General features: G+C 37.3%; 1 protein-coding gene across 2 annotated transcripts in view; it reads right to left on the bottom strand.

The window, feature by feature from the left end:
• Positions 1-1,095: 1,095 nt before the first annotated feature.
• The window catches only part of gmps (guanine monophosphate synthase), a 63,544-nt gene continuing 40,340 nt past the window's right edge, over positions 1,096-24,299 (bottom strand). For both annotated transcript variants that reach the window (XM_063045800.1, XM_063045799.1), the window contains exons 2-16: positions 21,229-21,407; positions 19,663-19,777; positions 19,339-19,436; positions 19,113-19,216; positions 16,281-16,474; positions 15,998-16,163; positions 11,703-11,854; positions 11,429-11,602; positions 11,025-11,130; positions 10,828-10,943; positions 8,365-8,490; positions 6,563-6,678; positions 6,340-6,470; positions 3,886-4,058; positions 1,096-3,313 (exon numbers count right to left, since the gene is read on the bottom strand). In XM_063045800.1, coding sequence (XP_062901870.1) covers positions 3,212-3,313; positions 3,886-4,058; positions 6,340-6,470; positions 6,563-6,678; positions 8,365-8,490; positions 10,828-10,943; positions 11,025-11,130; positions 11,429-11,602; positions 11,703-11,854; positions 15,998-16,163; positions 16,281-16,474; positions 19,113-19,216; positions 19,339-19,436; positions 19,663-19,777; positions 21,229-21,407 — 2,052 coding nt within the window. In that variant the 3' untranslated portion in view covers positions 1,096-3,211. The remainder of the gene's footprint in view (positions 3,314-3,885; positions 4,059-6,339; positions 6,471-6,562; positions 6,679-8,364; positions 8,491-10,827; positions 10,944-11,024; positions 11,131-11,428; positions 11,603-11,702; positions 11,855-15,997; positions 16,164-16,280; positions 16,475-19,112; positions 19,217-19,338; positions 19,437-19,662; positions 19,778-21,228; positions 21,408-24,299) is intronic.

The raw sequence follows: 24,299 nt of genomic DNA, 5'->3' as shown, positions 1-24,299 counted from the left end.
ATTTGCAATGTTTCTCTCATCAGCTCCCCATCCTACCTGGAAATCTAGCACACATTAATAACCCTCTTATGAGAACTACCAGATGGTTGAAGGTGGATATCAATTTGCTAGTCACCTGCAGAAACACACAGGGTAACCAACGAACAACATGATTACCAGCTTTCAGAAAACACTATGGATATTAATGAACTTATTACCATATGCTGAGCAGTAACCAAAATATAATGTATTAACAGGGCAATAACCACCTAGCAAAAAGAATGGGTTCTACATATCCCTAGATGCATGGTGCTCTGGAAAGCAAGAAGGCAGTCACATTATGGAGAACATTAGAGTTTTGAACAGATGTCTTAGAATAAAGGATAGCTTGTTCAGACTGATAAAATGTGGTGCTATTATAGTAGTGTAAATAAACCATGGACCAACTAATAAACGATACCAAGGAGCAAATTTTCAGAAATATGCAAAATAGGAATTTTGGCCAAACATTAACGATCAAAATTTTGGTTCCGCCTCACTTGAAGTAATCTGTGCAAATCTGGTTGCCCCATTACAGGAAGAATGTGGAAGTCTTTGGAAAGGGCGCAGAAGAGGTTTATCATAATGTCTCCTGAATTGGAGGGCATGAACAAGGGGAGCTTGAACAAGTTTGTGCTGTTTTCTCTGGAGCAAAGGTTGATGGAAGTTATAGTGCTATGAGGTGCAGATAGGGAACACAGCTAGAATCTTTAACTGTAGGGTAGAAACGCCATGGAAGTAAGGTGGAGAGAAGAAAAGGACTAAAGGAGATGTGGGGCATTTTTTTAAAATAATCTAAACACAGAGGTAAGTGCCTGGAATGAGCTGCTGGTGAGTGGTGGAAATAGATGATAGTAATATTTAAGATGCCACCAGATACACATGGATATGCAGGGAATGAAAGCATATGGGCCATGTACCTAAAGAAGAGAATGTCTTTTCTATTTTGTGCTGAAGGAACTATTTCTGTGATTTACTGTTCTATGCTCTAATAGCAATAACAAGGGGCTGGATGGGGAACTAATTTCTAAGGTGTTCAGCACTTTATTAATAAGTTTGCAAGGAAAGACATTCAGAACATTTTAATACTATACTTTATTGAGATGCAACAATAAACATAATCTGTAGATAGGAAATATGCATGCAATAAAATGAAATACTAAAAATATTTACAGCAGCACCTATATATATATATTTATACACTGACTTAAGTCACAAGTTATTTGCATGTTGACCAACAGATCTCATTTCCAGCAAAGATGCAAAATGAATGTATGTCTTTGACTCTTACTTCAAAAATAATCATTTTCTTGCTTTAGAAAGCAGTTTGTTTCACTTAATTATTTAATATGTAGATCCCAGAACAACATTGTTGGTCAATCATTTTTAATGATCGTTTCACTCACTTGAACTTAGATTTTTCTCAACACTGGTGGCATACCACTTGAATACAAAATTCTGACTTTGTGCCTACTATAAAATTTGAACATGTAACTAACTAGAGAGGGAAAAACTGACAGGAGTACTGACAAATGTTGTGATTTAGGCATTTTGTTTTTAAGGAACTATACCAGAAATTTTAAACAAGGCCTTTTTGGATGAATAATCTCTTGCAGCCATAATACAAATCATGATTCCCTATACCCACCCAAAATAAAAACCTTTGCATCAGAAGCATGATGAATAACCTAGCTGTTATAAAATGGCAGTTTCAACATGGTTGTCAGATTGTTCAGACACATCAGCATAAAATTACTGATTTTTACAGTGATGTACAAACACTTGCAGTACTAACTGAAGTAAACTGAAAATTACCTCACAAATAAAATCTTTGGTGCTGGTTCTGCTTTTTCAAGCAGGTGAATGCTAAAGCAACTTAAATAAACAATTTATTCAATCTACTTACAAGTCTGTATCTTAGAGGTTTAGTCACAAAATTTGGTTACACAAGTATGCATAAACACAATTTAAGTTAAATAATGCATAGAAACATCCAGGTAGGTGGATTAAGTTTTTTTTTGAACTTGCAAAATTCTGCTCATGACAAATTGATAGAGCTATTGTGGGGGGCAAACAGTTGGAATTCTGCCAAAACAGACTAGATTTTCATGAATACTTCAGTAGTAAACTCAAAACAAGAAATCCTTTACATTATGCTAATAACAAAGTTAATGCTGCATGGAAATTTCAAAACTGTCTGATCAGTTCATTAATTTGACAAAGTTTACAATAAATTACAAATTCTGATTGGGATATGCAAGTGATCAAATTAAGGCAACAAACAATTAGCACATTAATAAACTTATCAAGACAGGTATCAAAGTGAAATTATTTCACAGAATGAAATAAGTAGTTCAGTTCATAAAATAGATGTAAAATTGTCAAATGATACATTAAAAAGGCTGCTTTTGGAAAATGCTAATCCTCATACACCAAATATATATTTGTTCACCCAAATTAGGAAATATGTACATTACAATAAAGTTAGCTGCTAATATACTTCCTAAAACATGTACGTGTTCAGGATTTTTGGCAAAAATAAAACACTTCAAAAGTTCAATAGCCCATTAAAGTCAGAAGTGCATTCTTTTCAGTCACTTCTAAGAAAAACCAAACAGCTGGTAACTTTGTACAAAATGCTGGAGGAACTCAGCAAGTCAGGCAGCGTCTATGGAAAAGAATAAGCAGTCAACGTTTTGGGCCAAGACCCTTCATCAGGTCATCAGCTAGTAACTTGTTCATCTAGAACAATGCAATTATAAGCCATCAAGAATTTTATACAGACTGGGACACACTTAAATGTTATCAAAACAATCTTTTATTTGGCAAAATACTTGTAAAGGATCTGATCAAGAAAATTGGTCACACCAATAATTAAGTTTTGCAATGACACAATGGCAATGGCTTAAGTAAATGTACTGTAAATGAAATTAATTTTAGAATATGAAAATAATTTAGAGGACACCAAAACACAACAAAAGCTGAACATTTTACCAGGACAATCTGATGCTAAATTCATTTACCCCAACATATCCTTAGACCACCAAAATGTGTCCTTGCACAACAATGAATTACATATAAGGCTCCAAGGTTGGTGAGGGTTTAACAAAAAAAGTGCAAAGTATCTGCTCCATTTACACTTTCACTGTACTGTTAATATTGGGAATGTGTTCAGAGAAAGAAATTATTTTATTCACTCCCATTCCGTGGTTCCAGGTGGTTTTGAGGTCAAGTCATACATGACACGGGAGATTCCAGGTATCTTCTTGATTTCTCTCACCATTTTTAAAATAACCTGGTAATTACAGGAAAAAACTTTAAATAATAGCATTGAAAAGCATTTGAAAACACTTGTATGCATTTCATTTGCTATATGCTGTTTCATTTGGATGTATTCATATATAGTTAAATGACAATTAAACTTGAATGGAATTAACTTGCAAAAGCTCTGAAATGGCTTTCTTGACTGATATAACAGGATGTGATAAATATCCCACGTCTCAGCTGATTTACCAAGGTAGCACATGAAACTATCCCTAAATAGACTGCTCCTGGTACCAGTAGTTACTTACTAGATGATCCTGGTAGAAACTGGATTAGCCTTAGTCATGATTGAAAAGTCCACTTACACTCATTAATTCTCTGCATTTGAAGAACAATCATTTGAAAACCAAATTATTAGCTGTTTGTATCTACCCAAAAGGATAATGAAATTTCAGTGGAGAAAGCTAGAGAATATGTACTGAAAAAATATAATTAAATGCCATGTTAACTTCAGCATCAAATCACGATAGAAAACATTTATATTCAATAATACTTATCAGGAAACATCTAAGAGGGTGTATTTAAACAAAATTCAAATCTCACCTCTTCAGGAATGTGGTTACCAGGAGTTGCTGGTATGCCAGTCATGAAATCACTGGTAATGAAGGTCCGAATAACTACAGATCTCTGGCAGGATGGTTGTTTTTGGAGTGGATCACGGTCAAAATGCAATGGAGTTAAAATAACTGGCATCTGACTAACTTTTCCAGAGAAACCTACAAACATTTGAGGCAATATGTTTTAATGCGGCTACAGTTAGATTATTTGCAGATATTGAGTGTACCCAAAGTAATCAGTACTGAGTTAATTTTTATATATTGTTCAAAGCCATAACACAAGTTCTTATTCATACACATTCTGCTCCCCCAAAGCACTTTGAATTCTCCTCATAAACCACATTGCCATCATGCTTTCATCATCAAACATGGTAGATAGTGAGGGTATGGGAAACCCACTTTCATTGGTCAGGGCATTAAATATAAGAACAGGGAGGTTACACTCCCAACTTTACAAAACATCAGCCAGACATTTGCTGGATGACCGCGTGCGATCAGTCACAATACCGTAGGAAAGATATGTTAGTGATGGAGTCGGCATAGAGATTTTACAGGATGTTGCTTGACTTTGAAATGACAACTATATCTTTCTCATCAACCTTTGAGACGTACACCAGTATGCAGGTGGTTCAGGCTGTAATCCATTGTTTGAGGTTTTGCTTTCTAATTTGGATCCCAGCCATCGGGAAGACGAAGAGTGAGTACTCACAAAAACTTCAGACATCTTTGCAACACCAGGGACATGCAGTGGATGTGGCAAGGTATACAATCATAATAGATTACAAATCCACATCGCGTCAACAGTGATGCCTCCCTTCCTGATAGGCTGAATGTCTTCTATGCACGATTTGACGTAACGAATGATATGACATCGAGGAAAGCCCCATCTCCCCAAGGAACAGGCACCCTGCCTGGCCACAGCTCAGGTGAAGAGGATCCTAGCCAGGGGAAAAACTCTACAAAGCCCCGGGGCTGGACAACATGCCTGGTCAGGCACTGAGGGACTGTGCAGCCCAGCTAAGAGGTCTTAACAGATTTCTTTAATATCTTTGAAATACTCAAAGTCCTTGCCCAAGGGGTGGCAGTAACTGGCCTAAATAATTACTGCCCAGTGGCACCTACTTAAACAATTATGAAGTGTTTGAAGCAGCTGGTAATGGATTGTATAAAATCCCACATTCCCACTACAATGGATCCTTTCCAGTTCACCAACCGCTCAAATCAGCATCGTAATGCCATAGCCCCAGCCATCCACTGCATCCTATCCTACCTAGAAAACAATGTCTCATACATTAGGATGTTGTTCATTGACTTCAGCTGTGTTTAAATGATCCCTCAGAAGCAGGTAGATAAACTGTCCTCATTGGGACTCAATACCCCTCTCTGTAAACCTCATCAGCAACAATGAGGAATTAGCCTACAGAAAGGAGGTAGACAGGCTTGTCATATGGTGGTAGACAAGAGACAACTGTGGACTTCAGTAAGGCACAGCTCAACCACTCTCCATTGCACATCAATGGCTCTGAAGCATAAAGTTCCTTAATGTTCACCTGGACCCACAACATCGAACTTTCTGAGAAGACTCAGGTGTGCCCCGCTTCTAATAACTTTCTACAGGAACACCACTGAGTGCCCTGTCTGGCTGCATCATTGTGGGGTGCACAAGCTGCAAGGCATCTGGCTGCAAGATCCTACAAAGGATAGCAAAAGATCCCGCAGGAATCACCAAGAGCTCCCTCTCCTCTGTGCGTGTGTGTGAGACAATGCTCAAGGCACTGTTGAGGATCCCGACCATGCATCTCACAATCTCTGAACCACTACTGTCAGGAAGGAGGTACAGGAGCATCGGGACTAGGACTGGCAGACTAGGTAACAGCTTCACACTTCAGGCTATGAGACTGATAAATACCACGAAACCACTAAGGTCTCATCACTAGGACAGAGAGCTGTTTACTATTTACCTGTGCTGCACACATGGATTTTGAATTTATTTTATTAACTTATTAATGGTAATATTGTTTTAAGTGCTGTGTATGATATGCTTTTCTGGGTGTACACTGGATGGAGGAACATTGCTCCATTTGGTTGTATATACGTATAGTCAGATGATAATAAACTTGAACTTGAGCTGCTCATCTTCCTTCAGCAGAAATTGTTTTGTTATTTTATGTGTTGGGTTCTTAGATGGACCGCAGCAACTGGATCTTTCACCACTGACTAATTCTCTCCATCCAAAGCTGTCCTTCACCCCAGCAGGACTCAGGCTAATGGTTGCAGGAAATAGTAGCATTACCCCTACTATATTACCCACTTTCCATAACACATTTCTCTTGCCCAACTATTCCACATACACAAAACTCCTGAAAAATCAAACACTAATTCAATAGTGAAGATATTCATTAACAAATAAAATTTAAGAATGCCCAACATTTACACTTACCAGATTCCCTAAGAATGTTGTGAGCCTCAAAGTCTGCCTGCCGAAGTGTGCTAAGCACTCCGGTTGTTAGAAAAGTCGGTGTTACATCTGTAACGGGTTCTCGGATCTGTGGTCCAAAAACGTACACAGCTCTGAAAGAACATTAACAGAACAAAATACATCAGTTGTTTTGTTAAGCTAACAATGACTTCCATAATTTAACTTATTAAAATTTAAAACATACCTGTTAATATTATGACACATTCGTGGAATAAGCCTGGCCAAGAACATGAGAGAATCCCAGTGTGGTGCATCCTTACTAGATAAACCACAAACATAGCTATATGATCTGCAGTCACCCTGCAAAAAAATTTTATTTTAGAGAATTACTGTTAACAGGAAATCCAGTTGTATAGGTAATACAATTATTTTCCCTTGAAAGCAATTAAAACTGAAATAGCTCCAAGTAGTAGCCCCTCAAATTCCATACGATATATGTGTGCGAGAATGGGTGCACACAAAGCTGCTGAGAAGCCCCTATGTCTCTAAATTTGAATATCCTTAGTGTGGAAGTCACGCTAAGGCAAGAAAAGCCTGGGGTAGTTGTAGTTAAGCAATACCTTTGAAGTGAGATCGCTGGAGGCACCTCTGCTTACTAGAGAGAGATAGGCTGGGTTGATTACAACAGTGTGTGCTCAAACCACACAACTGAGGCCTCTGCAGTGAGACACTTCCAGGAAAGTCTTCCTAAAAACACAGCATCCCTTTACACAATACAGGGTGCCAGAGAAAGGTGAGACAACAGAAGATGTGAAACATACCCAACAGCCAAGGCTCTTTATTAATTTCAAAATATCATTAGCAGTCCATTTGAAGTTTCGATTGACTTTAATACCTCTATTGTGAATGGTGACCCACCTTGCAAGTAAGGAATTCAAACAAACAATTTACAATAATCAACATCTGTAACCGATAAGCCAATTCTGTATAAAAATAGTTTTTGGTTCAGACTTCAGAATAATGTGGGTAACAGGTGCCCATGCTGTTCTCCTCGTGCATAAAAAGCTTGGGTCTTAAGAGCACATGTGTTCTGGGCCCAATTATTTTAGTTAATTTATCAGTGACAACAATTACATTGACATTACCACTAAAGATACTTGGCTCCCTTGCTACTGGATCAAGGTCTCACTTACCAATTCACTGTGGTATGAGTGTGCAACAGCTAACCAGATTAACTGAAAATAAAATCAACCTCTACACCTCTATACAACTTCCATGACCAGGACCACAAACCTCACAATTTCAATAACAGACTTTAATGGCAATTTATGATTCAGAAACTTGGGTTTTGACACCAACATCCTTGTCCTAAGTTTAACATCGGGATAGGCAATGGCCAGTTCTAATTTTGCACTCTAATTATGAAATCTATGGATTTAACCAAGGAGGACGGTTTCCATTCTGACCAGGGAAGGGACAAATCTATACTGAGGAAGCAAACTGATCCTTTTGTGGTAAGAAGCACGACCTCCTTCCTGGTAAGGGATGATCATTGAGAGAGCTGGAGGAGCCAACTCCAACAGGATCCTCCTCTAATCAAAATGTTTGAATCACGATTCCACCCTAACCACAAACTTCAGCAGAGACAAAAACACAAGCCCTAACAACCATATCCCCAGAACCAACACTGGCAACTGTTTATTTTATATCATCACCCAAGAGACTGCAAAGATAGCTGTATCACTCACACTAGGAAATGCATCACCTAATCCATTCTAATATCTCCATCCACTTGACCCACAAATACCTCGGTATTTCCATCATTACTGTACACAGATTACTTTGCTCTTTCAAATTGATGGGATATTAAATTGAAATAGCTTCAAATGTTTCTAATTTCAGAACAATTATGTTGAGTATAGAGAAGATACACAAGTCAGGGACTATACAAGGACTAGAGGACCTGAAGGGCAGTTTAAACTACACATTTAAAAAAAAACCTTGAAATGAAAGGTTTGTCAATTTAGCCATTCTTAAACTACTAACCTGTACTCCAACAGTCTTAATCGGCAGCAAGAAGGCATTGAGCGAATGCAGACTTGTAATTTGCATCAATTTTTCTTGTTCTTCGTCAGTTGTACAGGACTTGACCCTCTGAAGTAAAGTGTGTGGCTGTACAAGAACATATTACAAATGCTTAAGAGTTTTGCATTAATTTCTGTAAACATGATCTTTATGCTGTTTTCAGGAAAGAATATAAGAAACAGCTCAGAGGATTTGGATCCAACTGGTTGTCCCAAATATCCCCAATGACTTTACTGATTGACTTGCCTGGCCAACTCAGAGGACTTCTGGGTCAAACACACTGGAGGGGCCAATGACTCAGATCGTAAAAGCAATTAAAGTTCCAGAACTTAATGCTGACGGCAGCAGGTTTATTTGTGCAGTATGCTATATACAACCAAACCATACTACTGAATTCCAAAATTTCTTCAGTTTATGTTCCCCATCTGCTACACACAACTGAATATTATACCAATTTCAAACCACACTAATGCACATTCAATTTCTACATATAATATGCAACTGAACCCCATAATCTCACAGCAGTTAACATTAAAGAATTTGATTCCAGAATCAGATGGTCTGTGGTGCTTATTCACTTTCTTAAAAAAAAGTACCACAATTCCACACCTTGACAACAAAGGAGTGAGATTCTCTTCACCCTTCATTTTTATTTGTATCAAGCAGTCTCAAGTTATTTACTTCGTAAACCCACACACTGGAGAAAACAAGTTTCTCAATTTTATTGAAATCATCATGTACGAATCATCATGGGTGAGGCTACACTTTGAGTACTTGTGTACAGTCTTGGTCACTATTATAAAAAAGATGTGATTAAACTGGAAGAGTGTACAGGAAATATACAAGGAAATGCTAGGGACTACAAGGACTAGAGGGCCTAAAATACAATTTATAGTAATTTTATGTCTTTGCATCCTACTGGTGTCACTGAACAAATTCCACAACATAAATCAGTGATAATAAATCTGATTTTGATTCAGTCTAAAGGGAGAGGCTGGTATTTATTCTAGGAAACATAGGAGAATGTTTATATTATGAGGCATAAATAACAGTGGAGGAGCCCCAAATTAGAGTGCATAGGTTCATGCAGATGGTGGAGAGTAAATGGAATGATCTGCTAGATGAAGTGGTTGAGGCAGGTATAATTTATGAAGTACTCTGATAGGTACATGGACAGGCAAGGCTTGGAGGGATATGGGCCACATCAGGAATCAGGACTAGTTGGGAGGCACTGTGGTTCACATGCACTCATTGGGACAAAGGGCTAGACGCTCCATGATTCTGTAAAGTCACCTTTTAACGTCCTTTACTCATCAACAATTTTGACCTTCCTTGCAAAACTAGTAAAATTCTGGTAAACTACAAGAATTTTACTTTTCAAACATGTGTTCCCAAAAGTATATTAAGAATTTTGCTTGAGTCCCCTTTTATTGTATGCTTCACCTCTATACTAAGTAGTTAATATTTTTTTAAACCACTTTATCAGCCTACTTTCATCCTCCATCTTGAATACGGGACAGATAGACACATCCAGTTTAAAAATGACATAGCTTCTCTTCTAATTATAGCACAACAATTTTAGGAAGTTAAGGTAAGCTATGGATGACTAATGGCAATATAAATACACACCATAAACTGCTAGAATTTCTGCACTGTATTAAATATTGTAACAGAAAAAGGCAAAGAAGCTCTTCAAACATGCCTCCCTAAACGTATCAGTTTGCTCAAGTTTGCCAAGTACAACAAAACGTTACCTGAGATAACTGTTCACTCGTGTTAATACATTGTAAAATTCCCACTAAGTGAAACTTAATGAATCTGAAGACTATGTTTTAGCAAATACAGGTGCCTTGTTGAAAGCCTATAAACGTTACAACCCTGGGTTTCATTAGTTAAGTAAACTAATACCAAAGTATTAGTTCTCTTCAAACCCACAGTTGAAGAAACCCACAAGCCACAAATGAGGTTATCCAGCTCAGTAGCGCAATACTTTCACCTCATTTTAGGAAAATCTAGCAATACTTCATATACCAGACTTTAAAGCCTGAGCAAATGGATTTAATTGTATTTGTTTTCTTTTGAAAACACTGATGCTTTGTTCGGTACCTGACAATGGCCATTCCCAAATGATAGATTTCCTCATTGGAGGACATCATCTTCTTTTAAAAAAGATGTAGTGTGAAATCATTATCAAAGGGTCAGGATGCATACACACCCATTGTTATCAATATCACAATACAAGACTTCAGGCCATGATCATCATGAAGTTAAGATAAAGTCACTATCTGCCTATAGTTCAGTTAAAAAGCTGCAAGTTTATTGTGATAAGACATTTAACAAGGAATATGTTGTGTTAAAACTGAAAAAGCAAGTGCTCTTTAAATTGTTGAAAAGAAAAGGCAAGTAGTATCAACCAGTGCTTACCTTTTTCACACTAGCAGAGAAATCAGCTACTATTTTCAGAATGTTGTTAGTTTCTGCAAAGTCCTTGCAAATATAAGGCTCATCAGCACATATTATTCTAATGGCAAGACCTGGGCCTTTTAAAAGAAAATTCAATGCAAGTCAAAAAATATTAATACTGTAAATATTATATAAATACAGGACAGTGCTTAATTTACCTGGAAATGGATGCCTTGAAACAATATCTTCAGGAAGACCCAGTTCTCTGCCTAATGCCCTGACTTCATCTTTGTGAAAATCTTTCAGAGGCTCTATCACTTTACCCTACAATAATGAATATTTAATTATTGTTTTAATTTAACTTATAAAGTATAAACACAAGCATGCAATTGTTCAATATTGCACTTTCAGAACATGGCTTACAATTGCAATATGCAATGAAGCTACAAAATCACCTTGCTAGTAGCCAACTCTCTAGAGAAATATATCTAAAAATAAAGGATCAATTAATTTAAACATTGAATGACATTACTGCTTTTCTTTTAAACTAAGTGAAACAAACACGCAGAGAGTTTATTAATTTTGCTTTAGTAAAGAAACAAGGCTGATAAAATTCACTAACCTCTTCCCTCAATTTTCTTATTAATTCTGTGTCATTATGATGAGTTTTGATGACATCTGCTTTCCCACTTGCTTCTATAGATGCACTTTCAATTAAATCTGGCCTCAAAGTACCTTGGGCAAGGTAGACTTCTTCAGGTTTCAGATTCATTTCCCCAATTATTTCATTTGCAACCTACAAAATAATTTGGAAAAACTTATGCTAACCTTCTTTCACACAATTTTGAAACCTCAATGCACAAAAATTAAAATGCTACAATTAATTCAAGAAGTACCTTCACAAAAGTATCCCCAATTATTTTTCTTTTCTCTTCTGGGTTTGTCGTCATATTTAGGGTTTTACTTATTCTTTTTCTGGGGGTTCTGTCTTCTTCCGAAATTGGAAGAGTTGTTGTCCCATTGTAGAATGCATGTGCAGCATTAACCACTGAAAATTTAAATTATGGTATGAAATGTGCAAAATAAACAAGCTTACAGTCTCCATACATAATTAAAAACTGAATGTAGAATGTTAAAGCTATATTTAATTATGTTTGCTACGCATACAAACAAAACATTTTGGCCTATAAGAGCTTGCATCAAACTGGTGTTCTGCGTACTAATAATAGGCCAAAGCTTGCATTATCTGCAAGATAACTAGGAATTCAGAACATTACTTGTCACCGGCAGCCAGCCAGAAAAGATCCTCTTTATTCCCACTCTTTGCGTTTTGCCACTGAAGCAATCTTCTGTTTATGCCAGTAGCTTTCCTATAATACCATGTGCTCTTTATCTTGTTAAATGGGCTCTGGAAAGGAGAACCTACAACTGGAAGCCACATTTTTAAAACAAAAGAAATATAAGGTTGCTGTTTGTGGAAGCAGAAGATAGGTACTTGGTAGACACGAGAGTTCATAAAAACACGATTGAGATTAAAATCGGATCAGCTTGATCTTATTAAATGGCAGAGCAGGCTTCATTAGCCAAGTGGTCTGCTGCTAATTGCATTACTTGTTATCCCACGTTTGAATACAGACACTTAAGATTCAGAGTTAAGTTCATTCTGTAAAGTAACAATGTGTAGGGGAAACTCAAGGATTGAGCAGTATTTGGTGCTGGGGGTGTGGGGAGGAATTATTGACATTTCAATAATGTCCACCCTGCCTTTAAATTCACTTGGTCCAACCCCGATACCTCTGTCCCCTTTCTCAATCTCTCTGCTTCCGTTTCTAGAGACAGTATTGGGCCCGCTACTTTTCACTTTTATGTTAATGATCTGGACGACAGAATTGATGGCTTTGTGGCCCAGTTTGCAGATGATAAAAGATAGATGCAGAGGCAAATGGTGTTTAGAAAGCAGTATTGAAGGACTTGGACTGATTAAGAGAATGGACAAAGTGGCAGATGGAATACAGTGTAGTTAAGTGCACGGTTCTCTACTTTGATTAAAGGAATAAAAGCACAGGCTATTTTCTAAACAGGGGCAAATTCAGAAATTTGAGGTGCAAAGGGACTTGGAAGTTCTAGTAGAGGATTTCCTGATAAAAGATTAGCTTTATTTGTCACGTATATCAGTGAAGTGTGTCATTTGCATCAATCAGTGAGGATTGTGCTGAGTAGCCCACAAGTGTTGCCACACTTCTGATACAAACACAGTGAGCCCCACAAATCGATAACTCCAACCCACCTGGAGGAAAAAGCAGCCGCCACAGGGAGAACGTACAGACTCTTTACAGTTGAACCCTGATTGGTGATTACTGGTACTGCTACTAGCCTTACTCACCATGCTGCCCCACCTCAAAAGGTTAACTTGTAGGTTGAGTCAGTAGTAAGGGAAGTAAATACAACATCAGCATTCATTTTGAGAGGGCTAGAATACCAAAGGATGTAACACTCATGTTTTATAAAGCATTGGTCAGACTGCATTTGGAGTAAGCAGTTTAGGGCCCCATATGTAAGAAGGAATGTGGTGGCATTGGAGAAGACCCAGATGGGTTCACGAGAATGAACTTGGGATGGAAAGGGATATTGTAAGAGGGGTGTTTGATGACTCTGAGCCTTATTGCATTTACTGGAGTTTAGAAGAATGTTGTGGGAAGGAGGGGCAGAGAGAGAGGAAGGAATATCTCATTGAACCTTACTGAATACTAAAATGCCTAGATATAGAAATGTACAGAGCAAGACATTTCCAATTGTGAGAGTCTAACACCAGAGGACACAGCCTCAGAATAGGAGGATATCCCTTTAAAACAGCGGTGAGGAGAATCTTCTTTAGTCGTGGGTGGTGAATCTGGAATTCATTGACACAAACTACTGTGGAGACCAAGTCTCTAAATAACTTGAAAAAAAAAGTCTGTTACGCAAACAACACGAACACGGCTTTGAAAATCTAATAAGTCTGTGCTTAGCCGTTTTGTGGCACAGCAGTCAACTCCCTCTCTCTTCGCCTTCTGAGAAAAGCACTGCTATTCATCTTCCATCCTTTCAATGTAACTTCTCATCCCTCTGGCAATTATAATTCACTGTCCACCCCTATACCAGCTGAGAATAGTTTAGCCCAGAGTGGTTAATGTGTGGAATTCGTTGACACAGGCAGCTGTGGAGGTGAAGTCATTGGATATATTCAAAATGGAGGTTGATAGGTTCTTAATTAATGGGGGGCATCGAGGTTATGGGAAGGCTGCAAGAAAATTGGGTTGAAATGGAAAATAAATCAGTCATGATCGAATAGCAGAGCAGACTCAACCAAATGAACAGCCTAACTCCACTCCTCTCTCTTATAGCCTGAAGTAAATAAGTATTAGCCAAATAAATAATGAAGCTGATGAACTCAAAAGCTGATAAACCCCAACCATATATTTTCCTACGTCCTAAGTTTTGAATGAGATGGCTGTAAATATGGTGAATGCTTCTGAAATAGTTGAGATTCTTAACTATTCTTGTGAAGCAAACATGACCGTACTATTTAAAGACAAAGAACAGGATCCTGTCAACTGCCTTGTCTAATGTGAGTAGTAGGAAATGGTGGAATCGATAATGAAGACAGAACAACTCAAAATAAGTTTGTGCAGATTTATGCAATGGAGATCATGTTTATTAACCAGTTTCAGTTGCACTCAATAGTTAATGAATTCTCTTTGCATAAATTACAGGGCTTGGAAGTGTGTCCAAACTATTCACAAGCTTCATGAGCAATTTGGCCGAGGTGGTCAAATGCCACATTTTCAAACTTGTTGATAAACTAAATCAGCAAGATTATAACTATGAAGAATGTAGAGACTTCAAGAGATACAGACAAGCTGAGTAATGGGAAAGACAGCAGATGGAAACTAATGTGTAGTTTCAGAAGATGAATTGAGACCAAAATCAGAGCAGAGTACAAAGGGATGGATGTCCTATTCATGTTACTTTCTCACGCTCTCACATGATGTACACATATCTCTGTGTCTCTTTATATTTGCTACTCTACTATATATTGCCTACCTTGACTCACTGACAAATTTATCAATCCTATATTTGGTGCCTACAACCAAGTTACTTATATATATTGCAAGACACTGAGGCCATGGCACCAGATTCTATGCTACTTCAGTCGTAACATCTTATCAAATGAAAAATGCCCACTTACATCTAACCTGTTTCCTATAAGCAATTCAGTCTTTTATCCACGTTAATATTACCACCTATTAAAAGTTTTGTTTCATCTCAGGCTTTGTGGAAAACACTTTATCAATGTCTTCTGGACATCTATGCATATACACCACTACCCTTTACCCACAGCATGCTACTTCTCCAAAGAACTCCAAAACTAGTCACACTTGATTTGCCTTTTACGAAGAACAGCAACTATATTTGTTAACATAAGTTTTTAATAACAGTTTCCAACATTTTCTGCATTACAGAAGCTAAAAGGCTTGTGTCTTTCTGATGTTTTGTTTGAAAGGTAGGATTTAACAGCTGAAATTTTCCAATCTAATGAAACCTTCCAAATCTGGGAAGTTGCAAAAACTATTGAATCTGCAACTCCATTAGGTACATCTTTCAAGGATGATATCCATCATGAGCTTAAGATTTGTTAGCATGCAATACCTTCAATTTTTCTCAGTACCACTTCCAGGAGATTGTAATTCTCTTCAACCCCCATCCCCTCAAAGTTCCACAAATTTTCAATGAATAGAGCCACCATGTTTATTTCAATTCCTCCGTTGTGCCAGAATTTTCATCTAGGCCACAGCAGCATTGGTATTCCACTGCAGGATTATAACATTTTCATCACAGTGTAAAATGATGCCTGGAATCCCCTAACCTCTCCACTCAGATGTTACACTGACAACTTGTCTAACAGAAAAAGTCCTACGTCACCAAAACCCTTGCAAACTAAGTTATTAAACTTCCCATTAACCTCCTCTGCTTCAGTGGAAATGATATTGCTATCTCAAATCACTCTCAGAATTATGATTTACTTTCTCTGGCATCATCGCAACTTAATCTTGAACTACATAAACAATACATGTTCAGAGGACTATACTAATGTTGACAAGGATATTCTCATAAATGTTAACATACCAGTTAAAATGGATTTTATTTTTACCTTTGACTTTAATACCAAGTTTCCTCAAAGCTTCTTCCACACACTGGCTCTCTCTCTTCCGCATGAAACCATTGTCTATGTGAAGAGCGATAATTTGATCCTGGTTCAGAGCCTTATTCAACAAGGCTGTGCAAACAGTAGAATCTACACCTCCACTCAGTAAAACCTAGGGATCAAGACATAAATTTAAGTGCGAACTGCAGTTTATCCATTAAAGAAAATGTCTATAAGTAACTTACATTCCTGATTATTATAGACACTTTATGCTAACAATGAAGCCTACCAAAACTTTGGAATGTCCAACCGTCCTTTGTATTTCTCGTATACATTCTGCTTCTCTATTCTGGACTGTGAATGTTCCACTGCAACCGGCTATGTCAAATAAGAAATTCTTCAAAATATCTTTTCCATGCTGTGTCAGGTCAACTTCTGGATGAAACTGAACACCATAGAGCTTCTTTGATTCGTTTGCTATTGCTATAGCAAATTCAAACAAAATTAACATTCAGATTAATTTCTGTGAAATGCCATCTCTTGCAAACAAGCAACAAATATGTTTTATTTTCAAATAATCATTCTAAAATACATTCCTTTAGAAAAAAAATGCACTTTTAAGCCATAGTATCCAAATTTGCATCTGTCGGTCTCTTTACACTCAAGGTACTTTATCTACATCACTGACCAGTCAAACACACCCATACACACACACCTTCTGAATGCCATGTCCAGAATTAAGCACCTGAAAAAGCAAAGCAAACTACTAGTCTACTTAAATGTAGATGTTTTTCTTACAATTGCTCTTTCGTGTAAATATTGTGTATAATTTATGCTTAATTTAGGCTTTATTGTGTATGCAGCTTATAGGATGCTGAGATGCTGCTACAAGCAAGTTTTTATTGCACCTGTGCTTACATATACTCATGCATACGAAAATAAACTTGACTAATCAATCCTGTGACAGTTTGCAAATTTGAAAATAAAAAGTCTATGTGAACAACACCAACACATCTTTGACAATCTAATGTCTGTGACTGGCCATTTTGTGGCACAGCAGCCAACTCCCTTTCACTTCCCCTTGTGAGAAACACCACTCATCTTCTATTATTTCCAGTGTGGCTTCTCATCAATCTGGTACTATACACTTTATTACAGGCAATTATAAGTCACTGCCCACCCCTATACCAGCCGAGAGAGGGGAATGTGTGGAATTCATTGTCACAGATGGCTGTGGAGGTGAAGCCAATGGGTATATTCAAAACAGAGGTTGATAGGTTCTTAATTAGTAAGGGCATCAAGGTTACAGGGAGAAGGCAAGAAAATGGGGTTGAAAGGGAAAATAAACAGCTCTATTTCCATCTTTAATATCTTTATTCTTTTCCCTTTCAGGGTTCTTTTGAAGATCCTGACCTGGAGTTACACGCTGACTACGGTTCTTTGCGGGAATGGGACTCGCTCTCAGGGTTTCATAACCGGCCGTTGTTGTTCAACACGCCAAGGGCTCGGCCTAAGTATATGGCTCAGCTTTGGAAGCCTAGGATCTCGGGCCTCTGCAGATGGGTGGATCGAGGGTCGGTATCAAGACTGTATGTCGTTGGGGGAGTCGGAATATCTGTGGCTATGTGCCCAGAGACACGTGATCCTTGGGCACAGGGCTGGAAAAAAGCAACTTGGCGGACTTTTAACATCGTAATCCAGCGAGTTATTTGTTATGTCTCCCCGTTCACTGTGAAAACAGAGACACCTCTTTTTCCCTTATTAGGGAGAGAGAACCCATGGTATATTGAATACCTGGTGAAATGCAAAGCCTTTAGGGTAACTGCAAGTCTGTGTCCTTACCGTTGCTTTGCTCATGCTTGAGTGTTAGGTGCTTTTTTTTTGCCATTGGGAAGAAGGGAGGCTGTTGCTTGTTGCGGCTGCTTACGCGCGGTGGGAGGGAACTTATGGGTTCTAACATTTGACTGTTGTTCTTCCTTTGGGGCATTCTTCTGTATTCGTGGATGGTTGTGAAGGAAATGCATTTCAGGATATATATTGTATACATTTCTCTGACATTAAATGTACCTTTAAAACCTTAAACCAGCCATGATGGAATGGCAGAGGAGACTCAGTTGGCAAATGGCCTAACTCTGCTTCTATGTTTTGTGGTCTTGTACACAAAGATACATTTAGCTTCTAAGAGCCCAATAGTGTAGTTAATAGAGCTTACAGCTCCACCCACCCAGTTCATTCTTGGTCAGCAATGCTACATGGAGCTTGCATGTTCTCCTCTGCCGTGTGCATTGCTCTCAATACTCAGTTTTCTACCATATCCCAAACAGACAGGTTGGTAGGTTCAAAGCCCTAGTGCAGAATCTGGTGAAAGCTAAAGGAATGCAAAAAGAACAGATTTCAGGGAAATTAGTGGCAGAATAGGACCACTCTGGAATTGGTACTAGCTCAGTGGGCTGAAATGGCCTCCATGCATTGCAAGGAAATAAAAAAATACCAATAAAGCCAGGTTAGATTAATTAATTTAGACAATATTTTAAAGCAATTTCATATTGTAAACAGTTTGATTATGCATAAAATCTGGCAAGTAAACCAACAACCAAATAGAAAGCACAGTGAACTACGGATACTGAAGTAGCAGAAGTTTCTCCACAATGATTCCTCCCTTGGAGAATGTCCAAGAAATCCAAGAAATTATCTGAAGTACAGGATTGAGACTGGAGTACAAAACAGTTTTCCTTTATTGGATACTACATTGGAAAAAAGGTGCAAAAGCCTCCACCTCCCCGGAATTACTTTGTTTGACCCCCCCCCGCCCCCGTCTATCAGGAATTTCCTGTGAAAAGTGATTTCCCCCCAAGTCAGCTATAGCAGCTACAGAATCCACTGTGCTTATTATATTTATTTACGGCTCTAGAAACTGATCCCAGAGCTTGGCAGAGAAAATTCAGTAACAATTGGGCATAGTTAAATAAAAATCACCACACACACGATAATCACTACTTGAAATCAGAATGCTAAAACAGCATACACATTACCAAGAGGCTATTCTAAAACATCTATCACACTGCAATAAAAAGGTACAAACGTGGTGAAACAGGGATTCATTGACTGGATTTAAGTATACCTGCTGCAATATTTCCGGACTGTGCAACAACTTTGAAGCCTTCAGCCACCTTATCCACACTGTCACCATGAGTGAGCAACACAAGCTCATCTTTCTGTAGACCTCTAATGAAAGGAAAGACAAGCGTACAGAAACAAAACATTATGTTGCATTATGTCAAAGCATAAACTATTTTAACTGATAATTTTAATACAATTGCATGTCCTAATTAGAATGCCATCTGTACCTGAATAACGAACAACTATTGTCCACATTGATTGTAAACACACCATCTTCCCTCATATTTTTTCTTTGCACTGTACCTCCAAAAACTTTATTCATCATCTGTAAAATAAAAGCACCATTATGCTCCAATAATCTCCCACGTAATACTAGGAATTCTAATCTATCATATGGAAGACAAGTAGCAAGAATAAATTACCTCAGTAAAGGCCCTGCTCCTTTATACCCAATTTTAACAAAATATAGTATATCCAATACATCAAAGAGAAATTAATGTTAATGACCAGTTTAATAACAAACATATTAGCAAAGTGAATGTGCATAATACCTGCATGCCATAGCAGATTCCAAGAACAGGTTTCCCAATTGTAAATATTGCTGGATCAAACCAGGGAGCATCTTCTGCATAGACTGAACTTGGCCCCCCAGATATGATGATGGCTCTGGAACATTTTTAAAACAGGAATGCAATGTACATCAAGGCATTTTAATAAGACTGTCAGCGAAATTAGTTATTTCAAATAGTTAGAAATTTAGAGTTTAATTCCAGTTGTAAAATAAAGGAACAAAATATTCCATACAACAAAACGAACAAGCAGAGTAATCTTAGCAACAAAACAAGATTACTGCTGTATTAAAAAATACACAATTGGGAGAATTTACTATCCAAGAATTTAAAACCGCTTAAGAAACTTGGTTAATGGTTTTTATTTTTTTGTTCAGTTCCCGAACCCTCGAAACTAGACAGCATTATGAACATACCATATTACACAGGGAAGCTTTCAACAGCCCTCAAGTTGTGAAGTTATCTGGATCCACATGAAAATGCATATAATCTAGTTCAGGAACTACCAATCAGATTTACACCAAAAAGAAAACTGGCCTGGATTTTGTTGTCAGTGGCAAGACAACTACACACTGCCGGCTTAAACAACACACACAAAATGCTGGAGGATCTCAGTAGGCCAGGCATTTATCGAAAAGAGTAGTCGACATTTCGGGCCAAGAACCTTCATCAGGACTGTACAATTTTTCCAGTCCTAATGAAGGATCTTGGCCCGAAACGTTGACTGTACTCTTTTCCATAGATGCTGCCTGGCCTGCTGTGTTTCACTAGAACTGTGTACATTGTTTGGAATTCCCACATCTTCAGATTTTCTCTTGTTTGTGACTACCAGTTTAAAGTGATCTTTTGAATCCTACAACTCTGATATTAAGGTGATTGAGCAGCCAATAATTGAAGAATTGTCAAAAATAATCTCAAGGCAACATTTTAAGCCTGCCAGAGTGAAAAGAGTTTGATGAAATACTGCAGGATTTCCTTTAACTCCTTCGAAAAGTTTTGTTTTGAACGACTTCAACGCTCATAGGAGATGAAATGCACGAGGCAACAGCTGAGACTTGTACCACTAATTTTGAAAAGCAGGGGAAAAAAAAACATGCACATGAATTCCTTGTTCTCGACTCTGTCATAACTCCTGGACGCTGCTGATTTTCTCCCCGAAAACTGAAATATTTTACCACCAAAATTAGTCTTCGAATTTGGATCAACAAAATGCAAACACAATGAACTGTTTAAATCCTTAAGAATATTAAGGGAATGGGATTAGATACAATTTACCCAAACTGAGGAGCCTACAGCTAGTTGTGCCAGTGTGAGCATAAATTATCATCTATTTTATTTACGGGGTCTTAAATATGTACAAAAGTTGCTAATATTCAGTTGTTGCTTATTGTTCATGAATGGGATTTTAAAAGGAAATTTGAGATTAGAAATTGAGCAAATATTGATGTAAAAGCAAGCTTTTGCCCCTTCTTAGCAAGATTATATTATTGAAGATGTTAATTAACCAGAAAAAAAATTACGACAAAAATATACATGGCCAAGACTTACCGAAAACCATTTTCTTTGATTGCAAAAGCAGGTGTCTCTAACGGCAAGATTTCTGACTGTACAAAGAGTTCTCTCACACGCCGGTCAATTACTTTTCCATACTGCGCTCCTGCATCAAGAATCACTAAAGCGCCTTCATATTGATGTCTAACATCCTTGATGTCACCTCCAGAACTCTCCTGTTCAGAAGGAAACAACTTAAGGAAATATTTCAAAATGTTAAGGAAAAAAGCTCCTGGAAAAGATTGCAACACCTACCATCGTACTCTTCAAAGCAATATATTTTGCAAAAAAAAGCACAAATGACTCCAAAATCAAAAACTCTTTTTGGACACAAAATAATTACTTAACTCCTATTCCAATATACCATCAAACAGGAGTCAACATGACACTGTTTAAAAGCCTGGATTTGGGTGATCTTTCCAAAGTTTGCTACAATAAATGTGTAGGTTAAAAAAAAAACTAGCCATTTGGTCTTGCGAGGAAAGTTTTAACCTACAGGAAGGTAAAGATGGAATGGCCATTGGACAGAAAAATTGTAAATGGAATTTGATCCAATGGGGTGCAAGTAAAAAAAGAGTAGCAACACGGCAAGATTATCAAATAGTGCAGAGGAACAAAAGAACGATGTACTTAAAAAGTATACATGAACACTATCAACATGAGGAGGAGCATAACTCAGCTCCTTGAATCTCGCCCACCATTTAGTAAGATCATGGCGGTATACCAGCAAACTGAACTCCACATTCCCAACACCTGCAGTAGCAGACTATGTTAACAAGGCATATGAAATGTTTTCTTTTTAATAACCAACTGGACAATAAGAACTGGAAGCTTACAAGAAATTGTACAAAAGCCCTCCTTCCGGTATAGAAAAGTCATAATTTCATGGAGGTGCTATCCAATAGAATTATCAGTATTTTGCCCAGTCCTGAAAACTACACAAGATAGAAAGACAGGGTGTTTTTTTTTTTGGAACAGACACGCCATGAGTAGACTTACGGAAGAACACTGAATTATGAGGGCCTAGACAGTAAGTAAGGACCCACTTCCTTCCAAAAACTAGATTGCTTAAACTAATTAATAAAAAATTAGATGGGAGATAAGGAACATATTTCCACCCAGCAGGTAATGCAAGATTGAAGCTCACTGACTGAAAGGGTGATAGAGCAGAACATTTCATAACATTGAAATCATACTTGAATTTCAGCTTGAAATGTGATGCCACAGACTGTGCTGAAAGGTGGGATTAGGTTAAATAGTTTTTCCAACAGCCTGACCTGTGTCAGATTTTCTTTGAATCAGAAGCAACAATTTCGACATCTTTTTCAGGGATAAAGGCAATGCCTGCTTACAAATCACTTCAAATCTTAGAAATATAGTTCCTCTAAATGTTCTAGAAACAAATCGACCCAGCACTCAACACTTCTCTTCCTCTACTGTGAAAAGAGCTAGAAGATACTGGCTAGTGCCAGAAAATTATGAATGAAATAGTTAAAACTACCTTTGAAAATTTCTAAATTGTAATTTCATGTCCCAATCCAAACCATTAATGAAAAACTATATTCAACTATGTCACATAAATTTAGTTTAAAAGTTAACTATCTAAAATGAACTGCACATCTTAAGAACAAGTAAACTTATCCCTTGGCCCTCTGAGCACATTCACTATTCAATATGGCAGTTTATCCTTTCATTAAGTTCACTCTTTCACTTGATTCCTTTTGAGTCCAAGATCAACTAATTTCAATTTTGAAGATACTCGGTCCTCTGCATGCAAGTTATTATAGTTTAAAATCCAACTTCCAAATCAGCCACTTTATTTATATTACAATACCCATAAACCAAAACCAATTCATAAAAGTTAATGCAGCTTAAATTTAATCTAAATCAAAAGATGCATAGGAGAATTATCACTTTGAAGAATAAGCACTCTTACAATTATCTTGGTTAGCAGGATCAATCCTGTTTTTGGAAAAGCATACAACAGATCACTGTCACACTGAGACAATCTTTCTTTATAGAGGGCATTAGTTAAAGCCTTCAGATAAGGATAATTATTTCTTTTTAAATCTTTTTATTGAGTAAGTATACAAAAAAGGTAAGCCATATAAACATTAATACAATGTTAAAGTATAATAAAATTCCAAAAGATAACAATACCAAAAAGAAAATACTACAATGTAATTTAAGCATAAGAAACCAAGATAACATAATAGTTTACTAAATTTTATATATATCAATGGAAAAAAAGAAAAAACCCCCCCCCAAAAAAAAACCCACCGTGCAACTAACTAAAAGCAAAGCAAAGCAATGGGCTAACTTGAAACCAAACAGAGTTAAACTTAAAATCACGTCCTCAATCCCGACCTCCATTAAAACAGTGAAAAAAAAACAAGAAGGGTAAATATTACATTAAATGAAAATATCGAATAAAAGGTCCCCAAATCTGTTCAAATTTAAATGAAGAATCATAAAGGTTACTTCTAATTTTCTCCAAATTCAAACATAAAATCGTCTGAGAAAACCAAAAAAAGGTAGTTGGGGCATTAAGCTCTTTCCAATGTTGTAAAATACATCTTTTCGCCATTAAAGTAAGAAATGCAATCATTCTACGGGCTGAAGGGGAAAGATTACTAGAAATTTTAGGTAGTCCAAAGATAGCAGTAATAGGGTGAGGAGAGATATCTATATTTAATACCTTAGAAATAATATTGAAAATATCTCTCCAAAAAGTTTCCAAAGTAGGGCAAGACCAAAACATATGAGTTAAAGAGGCTATCTGCCCCGAACATCTATCACAGAAAGGATTAATATGCGAGTAAAAACGCGCTAACTTATCTTTGGACATATGTGCTCTATGAACCACTTTAAATTGAATTAGGGAATGTTTAGCACAAATAGAGGAAGTATTAACTAATTGTAAAATCTGCCCCCAATCATCCACAGAAATGGTAAGCCCCAATTCCTGTTCCCAATCTACCCTAATCTTATCAAATGGAGCTTTCCTAAGTTTCATAATAATATTATAAATCATAGCCGATGCACCTTTCTGACATGGATTAAGGTTA

The sequence above is a fragment of the Mobula hypostoma genome, chromosome 4 (genome assembly GCF_963921235.1).
Source record: "Mobula hypostoma chromosome 4, sMobHyp1.1, whole genome shotgun sequence".
Taxonomy (NCBI): Eukaryota; Metazoa; Chordata; class Chondrichthyes; order Myliobatiformes; family Myliobatidae; genus Mobula; species Mobula hypostoma.
The sequence above is the reverse complement of the archived record's forward strand: the minus strand, read 5'-3'. Positions and strand labels throughout refer to the sequence as shown.